This window comes from Macrobrachium nipponense, chromosome 24 (genome assembly GCF_015104395.2).
Source record: "Macrobrachium nipponense isolate FS-2020 chromosome 24, ASM1510439v2, whole genome shotgun sequence".
Lineage (NCBI taxonomy): Eukaryota > Metazoa > Arthropoda > Malacostraca > Decapoda > Palaemonidae > Macrobrachium > Macrobrachium nipponense.
Genome location: NC_061091.1, coordinates 68,682,144 through 68,698,146, shown reverse-complemented (window position 1 = coordinate 68,698,146; position 16,003 = coordinate 68,682,144). Strand labels below are relative to the sequence as shown.

At 39.9% G+C, this 16,003-nt stretch overlaps 1 protein-coding gene across 7 annotated transcripts in view; it reads right to left on the bottom strand.

The window, feature by feature from the left end:
* LOC135205759 (transmembrane protein 41A-A-like) overlaps positions 1–13,721 on the bottom strand; it is a 34,091-nt gene extending 20,370 nt beyond the window's left edge. For 2 of the 7 annotated variants that reach the window (XM_064236890.1, XM_064236896.1), the window contains exons 1-3: positions 13,646–13,721; positions 3,027–3,157; positions 423–575 (exon numbers count right to left, since the gene is read on the bottom strand). In XM_064236890.1, coding sequence (XP_064092960.1) covers positions 423–575; positions 3,027–3,152 — 279 coding nt within the window. In that variant the 5' untranslated portion in view covers positions 3,153–3,157; positions 13,646–13,721. The other 5 variants (XM_064236893.1, XM_064236894.1, XM_064236891.1 and 2 more) reach the window with 5 other exon arrangements.
* Positions 13,722–16,003: the final 2,282 nt, after the last annotated feature.

The window sequence follows — 16,003 nt, the reverse complement described above, 5'->3', positions numbered from 1 at the left end:
AACAATAAAAGAAACAAACAGTAATTGTTAAAAAAAGCAGCAGCCATGCAGGGTTGTGCGTGTCATGATGATAGCTTACTAGAATAAGCTTCAGCCACATTTGACTTTCCTGAGATATGTCAGTAAAAGCTGATGCTAGGGTTCTGGTTCCAGGCCTGTCTATGATCTATGCCACTACCTGTTTAAACAACTAAGCTCTAATTACACATCTGAACCTCTCCAACTTCTTTCACCTGGGAAGCTGACAGATTGAGTGACGTTAGCTCTAACATGCATATATGACTTAAAGTAGACACTGACATGTAACAAAAATTATTTTTGAATGATTTTTACATCCTGCTTTTGTACTATACATACTGCATACTTGCTTTTCTCTAAATACTCATCACATGCCTTATCAAACTTAACATGGCAATACCTACCAAAAGTGCTGATCCTGGAATTGCAAAAGTTTGTTTATAGATGTAAGCTGATGAAAACAATAGAAGAACATAATACCAGTGGTCAGTTTTATAGGCACTGGATACTCTCACAAGCTCTCTTAGATCCTCAAGAGATTTTGGAAAATGGAGATCCTATAAAAGAAAAAACAACAAAACTTAAAGATTTTAAAATCTTAATCCATGCAAAAAATCATAAAGAAATAAAGAAAACCTACTTAATTTATCAATACAGCAAAGCCATACAGCAGAGGTCATAAATATTAACATGAAATTAATTATTGTGAAACATAAGACATGTGGTATTCTATTTGTGCAATAAAATAAAACAAATTTTAAGCAATGGTGAGGACCACTATTTCATGGTATACAAGTCATAGTCCCACATACAGTCTATGGTTAGTGACAGCTATGAATCAAGCAATTCCCAAAGAATTTTCAAAGAAGGCTTACTCAACACTGAGTTGTGTACTGTCTGCTGGCTATTTGTGTTTATAAGGAAAGAAATTGTGAGTGCACACTCGAAGAACTCTCAGGATCTTCCAGCAGTTGTCAAATAAAATGACAACCTTTTAGGTTAGGAGGTATGCAAATGAATGACACTAACCAACATCACGGCTCATGGTATGTGTAAAATTGGTTACCTACACAAAATCAAATGGTTGTTTTATCACTGTTCTAAACCAATGACCACACTCTGAGCCTGTGGTCTACATGCCATGGAGAACTGTGGTTGCCCTGAGCTATCAACTCCTCCTTTAGGCAGAATTACCTCTTTCAGGATAGCTAAAGACCAGGGCCATCTAAACACATAGGCATGCTGGGCAATTGCCCGGGATCCCCACAACCACAAGTAGTATAGGGGGCCCATGCTAATCTGTGCTGAAATTTGTTTCTTTCAAGGTTTGTGTTATAGTGTTCAAACATTTGTGTTGATTAATCTTTGATGTACAGCATGTTTTTTTAATGTTTAACAACCATTTTGTTGGAAATACCAATAAAACAAATATACTGTACTGTATGTTTAATTTTATCGACCATTTACACTTTTATGCCTGTGAGTTACTGTGTAAGTAGAGGGGCATCCAGTGCCCTGCTTTGCCTGGGTGCCTATAATATTGTTAAAATGGCCTTGCTAAGGCTAAGCCACTGTTGCTTCTGTGGGGGCAGATTTGGAGTCATGTTTTGTTTGCCTAATGGGTCCACAACTATGTTCTTTTGAGGGAGGCTTTCTTATCTTGAGATTAAATAGTCTTCAGCAATAATATAATCGTTAGAATAGTAACCTAGTAAGAGAGGCTTACAGTAGTTTGTAAACCTTTCCGTGGGTGACTATGAAGTATAACTTTATTTGGTCCTTTAGTTAAATCTTTGCAACTGGACACATCAAATCATTCTGTTTATTTCTGGTTGAATTCTGCTTAATACCAAGTTATATTTTTGAAAAGTGAATTACAGAGAAGTCTTAGCATTTTTGACGTTACATCTTTAACCTATTTGACCATAAATGTTCAGAGTTCCAATAAACCTGTCTTTGGCAAAAAACTTAATTTGTAGTATTATGTACCTCCTAAGCAAGTAATGTCTTAATTACGTAGTTCTCTTTTCTTTTTCCACACTTAACAAGAAGCAAGAAAAATTTCCAAGAGTTGAGAGTTTTGATTTGGTGGTCTAATTCAACTATTTAATAATATTGCAGTTATAAATCAAGTGGCAAGTTCTGGATTGAATGCTTATGAAGGTTTCCAGCAAATATTACTCTTTTCCATTGGGATGCAAGATTTTTCCTATCTATAACCAATATGCTGGCTTTTCTCAGCAGAGACCACTTTTTCATTATTCTCTCTAAAATGTTATTCTTATCTATGACTCATTCAATAATAACAAATCACTTATGTCCATGTTCCTTAAAAATCAGGACAAATGCCTTACATAATGCATGAAATACTTCAGAATTATTACGAAGTTAAGCTATATCAATTGAACAATTGTGAAAAATCATGAAGTATCCTACTAAAAGGATCACTGTAATCACTACGCAAACATATCTATGGCACTGATTATTGGAATAAAAAAAGGAAGAAGAAAAAAAAAAAAACAGTGGCTATAATTCCTTCCATCAACTAAACCAAATGAATACACACGTAATGACAAACGACGTTGGCACTCAGGGACTCTGACCCCAAATGGCAGAATGTCTCTACAAAAACAAAGGCTTTCCATCTTTCACTTATATATAATAGAATTCAGCACTCAAGAGTTCCGTTTTTCTGGTGTTTAGGGTAAAAATAAAATTGGCACTGATTCTTATGGATAAGCAATATAGCTGACTGTAATGCAGAATAAACAAAACAGTGAGCATACATTCAATTAAAATGTATAGTACATATCTGGCAGCTTGCAAATATAAGCTACAGCATAATTTACAACTGCAAAAAGCATGTTCCTGTGGCAATTAAGAGGCAATAATGATTGATAAAAGAAATGGCAACTTACTTCATGAATAAATATTTCAAATTATCAAAACATATATGGGTACTACTTGACAATACAAAAAGAGTGAAAAATACTCAAGACAAAACTTACAGGTGTGTGTCCATTCTTCAGAGGAGGTCTATATGAAAACAAACACCAAAGGAAAAGCGTTGCAAGCGCAAATGCAATGGGAACCACTAAAAGTCTTGCATATTCCCTACGCTGGATATCGGCCATCTCTGCTGAAAATGAAAAAAATATGATGTTATTATGATATAACAAAGTTTCATGTATACTTACCTGGCAGGTATATATATAGCTATATTCTCTGTTCGCACTGGCAGAATTTTAAAATTCAAACTCGCGGCAACCGCTAGATCACTGGTAGTTCAGGTGATCGCCACCCCGCTCCCGTGGCGCTGGTGCTCGGAATCATTCCCATTTTCGTCAGATTTTTCTCTCTGAACCCTGTCTCCTGAGGGGAGGTGGGTGGGAATTTAATTATATATACCTGCCAGGTAAGTATACATGAAACTTTGTTATCATAATAACATCATTTTCATGTATGACACTTACCTGGCAGGTATATATATAGCTGATTGACACATTTGGAGGTGGGTCAAAGACAGCAACATTGTAAGAGTTTTAAAATTTTAAAAATTTAAAATACTCTTAGATTCCTTACCTGCTAAGGTAGCTGACTTCAGCATTCCTGCCTCTTAGCCTGCTAGCCTTAGTAGCTTCCAACTAGGACGTGACCTATTAGTTGATGAAGCTAAATACAAGGGTCTGACAACCCTGGACGGGACCAAATTTGTTGACAGGAAACCCTAGCCCTCTCTTACACGGGCATTCATGCTAGGATAAGTTAGACCACCTGAACCACACACAACACTAACCTAACACACTACACTTCACAGACTGAAGAGGAAATCACCCTCTTAGACAACCGTAAAAACAACACCACTTCATTAAAATACCTAGCATGTTAGTAAGTTATGGGGTGGAAAATCCTTTGCCCAATACTGCTCCTGAGGATACATATGGACCCAACGTTTGACAATTGTCAAACGTTGTTTTGACGTTTCTAAGGTAATGACTTGCAAACACTGAATTAGTCCTCCAAAACGTCGTTTCAATGATATCTTTGAGGGCCATATTCTTTTAAAAGCCAACGAAGTAGCTACTGCTCTCACTTCGTGCCTTAACCTTAAGGATGCCGAAATTTTCTTCTTGGCATAACATATGAGATTCTTTAATTAGTTCCCTAAGGAAAAAGGCAATAGCATTTTTGGTCATTGCTCTGCTAGGGTCCTTCACAGAGCACCACAGTGATTCTGAAGTTCCTCTAATCTTACTGGTTTTATCCAAATAATAGCGCAATGCCCTTACTGACAAAGAACTATCTCTTGTTCCTGTCCTACTAGATCTGAAAGACCATAATTTCAAATGACCTTGGCCATGATGAGTAGCTGGATTCTCGTTCTTGGCTAAGAACCCCTCCTGAAAAGAGCAAACCGCTTTGTCATGTTTCCAACCAATATGTTTGCTAATTGCTTGCAGCTCACTCACCCTTTTAGCTGTGGCCAATGCCACCAAAAAGATGGTCTTTTTTTTGTGATATCTCTCAACGAAGCTTGACCCATCGGTTCAAACTTACTAGTTCCTAAAAATTTCAGGACCCACATCGAGATTCCAGGAAGGCGCTCTGTATTGGGGCTCCTTCCTTGTTGCAAAGGACCTTATGAGGTCTCCTCTCAGATCTAGATTTATTTGTAATATCTAGACCGCTCTATGTCTAAATACAGTAAGCCAACATCAACTTCCGATACCCCTTTGAATAATCGTCTGAGTTGACAATTTTATTTCCTTCTTTAAGTATAAAAGGAAATCGGCAATTTGGGTCACAGAGGTACTGGATGAAGAAATCTTCCGACTCTTGCACCACTTGCGAAAGATTCCCCACTTCGCCTGGTACAACTTAATAGTAGAGGCTCTTCTAGCTCCGGCCACCGCTCTGGCCGCCTCTCTAGAAAACCCCCAACCCCCTCGCTCTGACAAGTCTTTCGATAGTCTGAACGCAGTCAGACCCAGAGCGAGGTGTTCTTGTGGTACCTGTTGAAGTGAGGCTGTTTGAGTAGATCTTACTCTTGCTGGAAGTTGTCCTTGGTACATCTATTGTCCATTCCAGTACCTCTGTGAACCAATCTCGGGCCCGGCCAGTATGGAGCTATGAGAGTCATTCTTGTCCCTTGACTCTCCCTGAATTTCTTCAAAACCTTCCCTAATATCTTGAACGGGGAAAGGCGTAGACGTCTAGCCCGTCCAATCTAGAAGAAAGGCGTCTACTGCGACTGCTTGACGGTCTGGGACTGGAGAGCAATACGTCGTCAATCTCTTCGTCATTGCTGTCGCAAACAAGTCTACCACTGGGCGACCCCATAATTTCCACAGACTCTGGCATACTTCTAAATGAAGCGTCCATTCTGTTGATAGAAGTTGACCTTCCCTGCTCAACAGGTCCGCTCTCACATTCTTCTCCCCACCTTGAATGAATCTGGTGAGAAGGGTTACGTTTTCCTTCTCTGCCCAAAGAAGGATCTCCTCCGCCAACTTGCAAAGAGAGATTGAATGTGTCCCTCCTTGTTTGCGGATGTACGCCAGAGCTGTGGTATTGTCCGCGTTGACTTGTACCACCTTGTTGCGAATCACCGCGTTGAACTCCTTCAAGGCCAAGAAAATCGCCATCAGTTCCTTCCTGTTTATATGCCAAGCCGTTTCCTCCTTGCTCCAACGACCTGAGACTTCTTGAAGTCGAGAGTCGCTCCCCAGCCTGCGTCCGAGGCGTCTGAGAACAATACATGGTCTGGGTTCTTTTGCTGGAGAGACGCTCCCGTTTGCTAACTTCCCCGGAGTTAGCCACCACTTAACTCCTCTTTGATCTTGCGAGGAATTCGAAACAGGAAGGAATCTGGTTGCGATTTTCTTGGCCAGACTTGGTTCAAAAATATTTGTAGGGGTCTCATGTGAAGCCTTCCTAGAGAAACGAACCGTTCCAGGGACGAGAGTGTCCCACCCAGTAAGCTCATCCACTCTCGTGCTGAACATTGTTCTTTCTCTAGAAAGGCTTGCACTTTCCGGATGCACAGATCTTGTCTGTTGGGAGACGGAAAAGCCCGAAAAGTCACTGAGGAGATCAGAATCCCCAAATAAACTAGTTCCTGACTGGGTTCATATTCGACTTTTCTAAGTTCACCATCAACCCTAACTCTTTCGGTTAATGTTAACGTTTCATTTCGTCTAAGTCCTCCAGACTTGCTTTCTTGATTGGGCTCTTATGAGCCAATCGTCCAGGTATAGAGACACTCTTATTCCTAGAATGTGTAGCCACTTCGCCACGCTCGCCATCACTCTTGTAAAAACTTGTGGGGCTGTGCACAGTCCAAAACAGAGGCTTTGAACTGAAAACCCTGTTCTGGATCACAAATCTCAGGTACTTCCTGTATCTTGCATGAATTGGGATATGAAAATATGCGTCTTGAAGGTCCAGGGTGACCATCCAGTCCCCTGACGTACCGCTGCCAGTACTGAATCGGTCGTCTCCATCGTAAATTTTGTTTTCTCCACAAATAAATTGAGTTGACTTACGTCCAGTACTGGTCTCCATCCCCCGAGGATTTTTGCTAAACTAAAAACAGCCGGTTGTAAAATCCCGGAGATAAGTGATCCAGAACAGGTTCTATTGCTCCTTTCTTGAGCATAGAAAGAACTTGTTCTTGTAGTGCTTCTTGTTTCCCTGGATCGCTGTAGTGAGCTCCCAGCTCTCTTGGCGATGTCGCAAGAGGCGGTCTCTTTAGAAAAGGGATCTTGTAACCTTCTTTGGCCACCTTGACTACCCAAGGATCTGCTCCCTTTTCTTTTGCCAAATCTCCCAAAACTTCTGGAGTCTGGCACCTACTGATGTCTGAAGGACTTGCTGTTCATTGTTTAGTACTGGGTTTCGAACCCCTCTTGACGGAGCTCTTCTTGCTCTGAGGCCGGACGACGAAAAGGACTTGCCTCGAAAGGGCTGACTAGCTTGCCTTGATTCCTTAGGAGCTTCTTAACTACCTTGTTGGGTAAAAATTTCCTTACCGAGGAAGTTAACAGATCCTGCGTCGCCTTCTGAGTTAGGAACGCGAAATATCCTTGATAATATCCGCAGGAAACAATTGCTCCGAAGTGGGGAAAAAAGCAATTCGGATTTCTGGGCGTTAGAAACGCCCTTAGCAGCAAAAGAGCATAGGAGTGACCTTTTCTTTAAAACTCCTGCGGTGAAAAGAGATGCCAATTCATTCGCTCCATCCCTTAAGGCTTTGTCCATGCAGGACATAATACTGCTTGGGAGTTGAGAAGCCGTTGCTTCATTATCTTCCACTGTTCGTCCCAGAGCTCCCAAGGACCAATCCAGAAAATTAAAAACCTCGAAGGTCCGGAAAATCCCTTTCTTTCAAGAGATGATCTAATTCTGATGGAGACCACCACACTTTGGCCGAATTCAAGGCATGTCTGCGGGAACTGTCCACAATGTTGGAAAAAATCCCCCTGGGAGGAGGACAGGCACTCCCAGGCCGAGATTTTCCCCTGTCGCATACCAAATTCCGGACTTCGATGCCAATTTGGCAGGAGGGAAAGAGAACACAGTCTTGCCCGCTTCCCTCTTTTCCTTCACCACGTATCAATTCTTTGAAGAGACTTCTTAGCCGTAATCGAAAACTTCATCTTCAAAAAACGAGGACTTCTTCGGAGTTTTATTCTTGGAGAATTGAGAAAGGGGTGATGTCGGAGCTGCAGGCTGAAAATCCCCTCCAAAAAGTGAAAGAAGGCAATTCGTCAATTTCTTATAATCTGAAGAAGGTGCTTCATCTTCTTTTTCTTCCTCAGATTCTAAGTCTTCTATTTCCTCTTCTGCCGAAGACACATCCTGTAAACCCAGGTCTTGCTGCAGAAAATCTTCTCCAACCTCACGTGAAGAAACCTGCTCCTGCCGCCTGCGTCCTGCGTCCTTCTGAGCTCCGAGTGTTGCGTCCTGCGTCCTGTTCCGGAAGCTTGCGTCCTGCGTCCTGCTCCGAAAACTTGCGTCCTGCTTCTGTTCTCTTAACTTGCGTCCTGCGTCCTGCTCCCGTAACTTGCGTCCTACCCGAGACTCCGAAGCTTGACGAGAAGGCGGCCAACCATCATGCGTCCTCTTAGACGACTTGACTGGGAGAGATGCGTCCTTACGCCTTGTAGGAGGAAGTTCCGATGTTCCCACGATTTAACCAAATCGGCTAACCTTCCTTGCATCTCTTCAAGGAAGTTCCTAGTCTCTGCTTCCTGGCGTGAAGTCTGAGCAAGCGGAGAACAAAGACGAGACGGATCCTCAACACGAGAAACTCGATCTTGAGTTCTACGATAAGGGGAAGATATCGGAGAGACTGCTCCGTATTCCGAAAGGAGAGCTCCTATCCCGAACCGTCGTACACATGAGGTCTTGCGTCTTGTCTTGACTTAAAGGATCTCCTCCTTTTAATCGAACCACCTCTTCCTCATCACTAGAAGAGAAAATCTCGGGACTACTCCACTGTTCTTGCGGGGGTAACGCTCATCTTGAGAAGACGTAGGTCTATGCGTCCTCTTCAGAGGACGCGAAACTTCCGCATAACGTCCATACCTGCCTGAACGCAGCACTATCTGTCGAGGAAAAAGGACACTTCCCAGTGTCGCCTTTTCTATGGCGCACTGCTGCAGCCTGGGACGCAACAGGACTGCCTGAAGGGACGACTGATCGTAAGGGAACCCCTCTCGCCTCCCTTCGACTGTCGACATGCCTTCTCCCTTGGGTCTGGGAGCTTGGCAGAGGTCTAGGTCTAGGAGCACGAGTGAGACGATCAGCCGCCCCCTCCACTACACTGACACTTTCAATCGTACCCACTTTGGTCTGTAAGACGCTGAATCTGATCGCCATTGACGCAAGGCGGCAAACACTTTCACAATATTAGTATCCTCAGAAACAGCAGCGGGCGCAGAGACCTGAGGATAAGGATTAACAACTTCTACTTGGGAAGAAGGGGGAGAATAACAGAATTATTCAAGGCCTTACTAGAAGAACCTGACCTCTCACTCCGAGACACCGATCTTCTTACTCTATCCTTTTCAAGTCTCTCAACATATTTGGTGAAAGTCTTCCATTCTTTCTCATTTAAACTTTCACACTCATTACATCTATTGTCCCAGTACACAAAACCTCTCTACACTTCTTACATAGTGTGTGAGGGTCTACCGAAGCTTTCGGTAGTCTCACCTTACACCCTTCTTTCATACACACTCGAAATACTATACCAGAATCAGACATTCTAATAACTTCCAATCGCGATTGCCAATCCAACTTTCCAATACGATACCCAATAAACCATCCAAGTACAGCGAAAGTCAGCTAACGAGTTTCGAATTCTAGCAGGGAACCCAACAACGATGTTGCCGGTTCAGTGGCAGAAAAAAATCTGACGAAAATGGGAATGATTCCGAGCACAGCGCCACGGGAGCGGGGTGGCGATCACCTGAACTACCAGTGATCTAGCGGTTGCCGCGAGTTTTGAAAAATTCTGCCAGTGCGAACAGAGAATATAGCTATATATATACCTGCCAGGTAATGTCATACATGAAACCTCAATCTTAATATATTTTCTGAATACGTACTTATTTCTTACACAATCAGACAGCCAGGTCCCATGAAAGAAACAACCGCATCCAGTTACACACACACAGTGACTTATAATCTTGTCGTAGCATATCATTAACCTAACATGCTTGTATTTAGACTGGGCTGCTGATCTTGGCAGCTCTAAACCAATCACTGAATTTTCTGCAGCTCTAAAGAGGTTGTCATATCACTGTCAATTTGACTCATCATCTCTTCTGATAATATGCAACACAAAAGGGCTGCAAAATTCTGCCACTCAAGTCTTTCCTCCGCTTCCCCTTCCACAAATCTCCACTCGTCTCAAGGCCCCACTTTCACAGTTCCAAGGGGAGCCCAGCTGGCACTACCACATACTATCCTCCCTGGGGTAGTGTGAAAGTCATATCTAAGCCATCTATCTTATTACAATCTTATACTTGTGAAACTTCAGGAATTTTTCTTTGGCACAATTTCTCACACAATTCATACAACTGACTCTTAATGATCTGCTTAAAACCTTATTTTCAAATTGACAATTTGACTTGACATTAGTGGTAATGTAAATTCATTTCTGATGCCACACTAAAGTTTACTTTGTCACCACCTTTCTATTCAATTTTCTTCTATATTGCTCTTCTGTGACTGGTGCAGATGTATTTCCTTATTTGGTATGTAGAGGTAAATTGACTGACAGGTAACAATCCTTCAATGTACAAGATACCTGGTTTCTCTTACCATGACCGGGTCATCTCATTGACCTTGAATGATTATCTAGCATCATCTTGGACCACTCACCTGTTTATCCTTACACCCAGTATTATGCCTTGTATTACATTCCGCAGCTTTTCTTGGATGTCAAGCCAATGAGTGCAAGGAGATTTCAATTTATGACAGAGACCACTCTGAAAGACCTGCTTCTTTGTGACAACCTACTGCAGGATTAATTCTGTCAGCCTATCATTTCATTAACAAAAGTAACCTGTTGCTGCCTGTCTTGATCTGGCAGCAATCTATAGCATGGTCCTTTATAAATTTGCTCTGATCTTGTGCCACCTTAGAATCATAGATACAATCAATGTTCGTGAAAAACACTAAAATTGGGCAAACAACATTGACATGATACAAAACTATAATAAAATTGGGAGTACAGCAAATACTCAAAGGAAGATTTTACTTTTCCTAAGAGGAAATGTAAAACTAATATGAACAGCAATGTAAAAATACTCAGGTCTGGTAATACATCCAGTTACTACAGAGTTTCGATAATCTTGTCATTATATTGCAGTGACAGTTATCCCTTTTGCAAAATAGAAAAAAGAAAGGAACATGTACTGAACACTAATAAATGAGTATCATAAATGAGATAAAACAGTTTTATTATAAAGAATCTCAACTACAACATTAGCTGTGATCAAATTTAATTACAATAATGACCAACAGCATTGTACCTTTCGTATAAGGTGGAAACTGGTGAACAAAAATTCTGAACAAACTTTAGCAGCTAGAGAAAAAGAGACCAATCCGAATAGATGAGAAGTAAGAGGAGAAAAGCAGAGCAGCTAAGGCCAAACAACAACTGAAGGCAACTAAAATACCACTGTCTACAGCAATCAGAAGAGTTGATGCAGATAAATACTTTCCTAATCATTTAATGATAGATAACCTGCACTAATTATACAAGTTCAATTCGAAACAATATATGCACTCAATACAATATACAGAGTAGTAGTTACCTAACTATACATGAAAGAATTTGAGAATACCTGATGGAGAAAAATATTACAGTCATCAATAATTTATTTGGACACTCAAGAGATATACTAGTTGTACAATGCCTACAGTAACAACTGGCTTAAATATGAAAAATACAAAACCTTGCTTAAATATGAAAAATAATGCAACCACACTTTTATAAACAAACTAGTACAGTAATTGTAACATGGTAAATATCAGAGAAATCAAGTAGCAGAGGAAAACATCTTGAAGTTTATGAGTTCAAGATTAACGTTTGTAGTGATATAATAGTTAATAAAGCAGTACATTATTACCAGATCCGACAGTCATTTATATTTAAATCTCAAATGAAAAGTAGAATAAGTAAAAGATGAAGTTAGATAGCTGAGCAATTGAAGAGCAAATGTATACCTCAAGCAATTACTTGATAATAATCTGGCCTTTGATGCAATAATTGAACCTAGTAATTTGAGGGTTGAGGGCATCGTACCCAACATCGGATCATGTCAAGATTAGCGAACCCACTATTTTTCAAGACAATATTATATCACTGATTTACATATATGTATGTGTATTATATATACCTACTATATATTATATGTGTATGTATATGTTTATATAAAAATCAAAGTGGTATAATATTCTTTTAAAAAATAGTGGGTTCATTAATCTTGTCATGATCCCCAACATCTATAAAATGAAGTATTATCTAGATTATAAGAGTAGAAGTAAGTGAAATTTTCTTCTGGGGGAGTATGGACTTCAGATTTAAAAAAAAATAATACCCATTTACATACTGTACATTGTAACCGAAGTCCCCACCAATGGGGCGTACACCATGTTCCAGATTATTATCAAAAGATCGACTATAGTGGTAACAAATATCCACTTAATGAGTGAAATAGCTGTATAGAAAGATATTAAATATGTTTGTTCATGTTCACGTAATTTTCAGATTAGACTTCAGTACTTTTATCAAGGATTGCCATTCTATTTACTGAGGCCACTGGATGGCAAGTTCAAATTGTGGTTAAGTTGGTAACATTTAAACCTCCATGCTCAAAAGTCAAACAACTCTTACTGAACTCTGGTGTACCAATTAGATGTGTAATAGGCCTAATGCATACAATAAGGTGTAACAAACATGGAGTATATACATATATTTATATAAACTACGTAATTTGTAAAAAGATATATTAAAATGGCTACATACTAGAAGTAGGCACTAAATGCAGGGCACATGGATAGCTATAATTTACAAGATAATAAAAAACTACTACCTAGGTATACCTAGATACAATGATATCCTCAAGCACAAATTAATGATAGATGTATTAGAAAATGACTACCACAATGTAGTATGGCCAAGTTATTAGAACTAAGTTGTAAATGATCCACAAAACAGGGCTTTGCTATAGCTATGAGCCTGAAACAGTGAGGGTCTTACTAAATGTACTCTCTAGGTACCTAGGTAGTATGTATAGACTTGAAAATGATACTATAGCTAGTACTGTACTTAGCCTATTTGGTAGGTACTATGGAGAGGAAGGTGAGAGGAAAAACAAAGGCAATCCAACTTTTTTCGTTTAAAAATATAAATGACCAACAATAATACAGTCAGCCTAACAGGCATTCAACCCATTTCAGAGACTAAACTGGTTACCTAGCCTATGCCAAGTACTATAGGTATTACTAGGTACTACCTAGCTAGTACCTATAAGTCACTGGTGAAGCAAAACTCCTTATTTCCTTTAACCTACTTTTAGTTACTCAACTGGCATGTAATTGTTTAGCTCACCAACTCTATGTCCAATCTGAGCTTGAAAGCCATAGAATGAACTTTAGACAGCTTTACAGTACTGGCACCGGAATCATTGATAAGGAACCTGTCATTAGCTACGTATAAAGATAAAGAGACTGACAGATAAAACGTCAAGAGCCTCCGACACTCATACAGATTCATAATTCTACATCCTGGCCTATATAAATGTAACACTGTATCCTGTTTGTTAACTCATTATGTCTTGAAAATTATTATTTGTTAAAATAGTCTACTAATTTAGGACTTAGGTCAGGTCTGTGGAGATTTTTACTAGGTATACCTAGCTACCTAGGTATGGGTAAGTGCTTTGCTAAGCAGAAAACGTGTACAGATGTAACAGTAAAACCATAAAACTTTCTCTTATGTAATACTTGTAGAGTGTAATAAAGGGTTCTCACTACTTGCCATAAAGTAATAATAATAACAGTAAAGGGCCAGAGAATTCCCCGGACTTTAATAATGATTAATGACTACCTCTGTCCAGGGTGACTCATTTAATAAAGATATCGTTCGTAATCGTAAATCGGTGTCTGTATCAGCTGATATTTAGTAAACAATGGTGGTTCATCTTTGAAATCTAGACTGTAATATTAAGTTGTTATTCTATCGTAAAAGTCTAATTAGGCTCAAGAACGTTATTATAAACTACATAGTACTAATTCATTTATTGAAAAATATGACCATTTTCCCATCAAATAGTATTTTTAGTAAAATAGAGCAAATGTATCCCTTGATTTTCCCCCATGAATGACCAATGATAATTATCCCGCGTAAAGCCTGCGTTGTGATTGGCCAACGCTTTCTCCGTCCCACCAATGGCGTCGAGTTTAAGTCGTGACGTCACGAAGGAAGTGGGTTGTGATCATGGACGATCTTCTGACAGGAGGTAATATAATGAAGTTTTGTTGATAGAGGTCTCTTTTAATAGACGCGGGACAGGTTTATTGATATTTGAGGGGCTGTATATTGGCCTTGTAGTATATATTTGACTCTATATCATTGTTTAATGGGGCTATATATTGTCTTGGCATGACAGTCAGGTCGAACTCAAGGTTGTTTTTGACGCAATAGGCTACGATGCCGTAACTAATCTGGGCTTTTAATCAGTCACCGTATTGTTTATTTTGTCCTTAAATGCTGCTTCGGTTGAAGTATGGCCTGAAATACAGATTCAGTAAGAAATCGACGGTAAAGTGCTCAAGCTTTATCAGTAGCAACGTTCTAGGCTCATTGAAATTCGGTCTGTAGGTTAGGGTGATCCTACCCTGTTGAAGGATGTCTTTGGGCACATGATCTCGATTTCGGAAATGATACCCAAACAAGGTCAGCCTGCCCCGTGCAAGGTAAAGGTCACTGTGACCCAGTCAGGCCTCCAGGTGCTGTGCAATACCTACCTGTCGGCTGTGATCTGTTCCTCATTGTGAGAAATGGTGTTCCAGATTGGTCTTTCTGGGTTGGAAACTTCAAGTAGGTTAGTCTTTTCTAGCCTAGGCCTTTAAAACTGTGTGCGATTTTGCTGCTTTTACGTCGTCTGTCATTCTTCAAGGCTTGACTGCAGTACTAATGGAATTTAGCCCATGATATGAGAGTTCAGTAGAGCCTACAATGCAATTTTAGATTTTGCAATATTTTAGTATGTGGATGTTTATCCCAGCTTGCTTGGGTTTAAGCTATCATACTGGATAGACGACTGTGCAGTTTCCTTTAGCAATCTTATTTTCAGAATTAGGACACAGTGCTGATTACTGACCTAGTACCTAGCTACCTAGTTAGTGTCATGGAATCTTACGTTATCCAGATGTCAAGTGCTTGCACGTACCATGGGGCAATGAAAAATCCCTTTTTTTTGTATCACAGTCATTTACTGCTGCAGCGTTGGGTTATTTTTTGGAAGACTCCAGCCACTTCCCACATTATGATTTATATTTTTGGGGGCAAAACACATAACAAAAATTCTTCTCAATACATAATCTGTGCAAATGCATCAAATTATGACATATAATGGCTCCCCACTCCCTCCATAGCTGATAAGGCAAAATTGTAACCAGTAAACACCGCTAGGTTACATTATGTTGGTATTTTGAGGTTACTTTAGTGTCCTATCATTTCCTAGCCATTTTTGTATGAAAAAAATCATGCAAACATAGCTAGCTGGAGTCCTCCTTAATGGCTGGCTGGGGTCATCCAAAAATTTAGCCAGTGTTGTATCATAGTCAGGGTAAATGTATAGAAGATGGTCTCATGAAATATCATCTATTATTATAATTTCTTTTCTGGAAAATATAGTAAAGAGTGTACATAATATAGAGTACAGGTGAGATCATTAGAGAAATCTAGCAAAATAATGTAGTACTATACCTATTTGCCATCCTTTGCTTTGTTTTTCCTTTCATCCTTGGAGGTCTGGTACTAAACACGGTGCCCTGCCGAGCTTCCACCATGTTCAGTACCAGCCTCTCAGTGGTGATCATACAAACATAAACAAAAGTAGGAAAGGTTTCCATATCTCACCAGTGCTGTATTTTATATACCTTATTTATGTATTTTTAAACAATACCTTTATGCAAATATCTACATTATATATATGCAGTCACAATAAGTTACTGCAGCAGTATTGGAGCTTTGGTGGGGAGTTGCAGATACCTGGCTGACATTCACCCACGTACCCTTGATTTAGGCTAGTGCAGAACAAACCAAGGAACTCTTAACTTTTAACTTTAGGTTAACTTGGATTTCTTACAAATTTTCATGGGTATGGTGTGTTTATCATCTGGATGAAATAATAGGAATGGATGCTTTTGTTGCCGATTGTTGCTGCCGATTATCTTATGC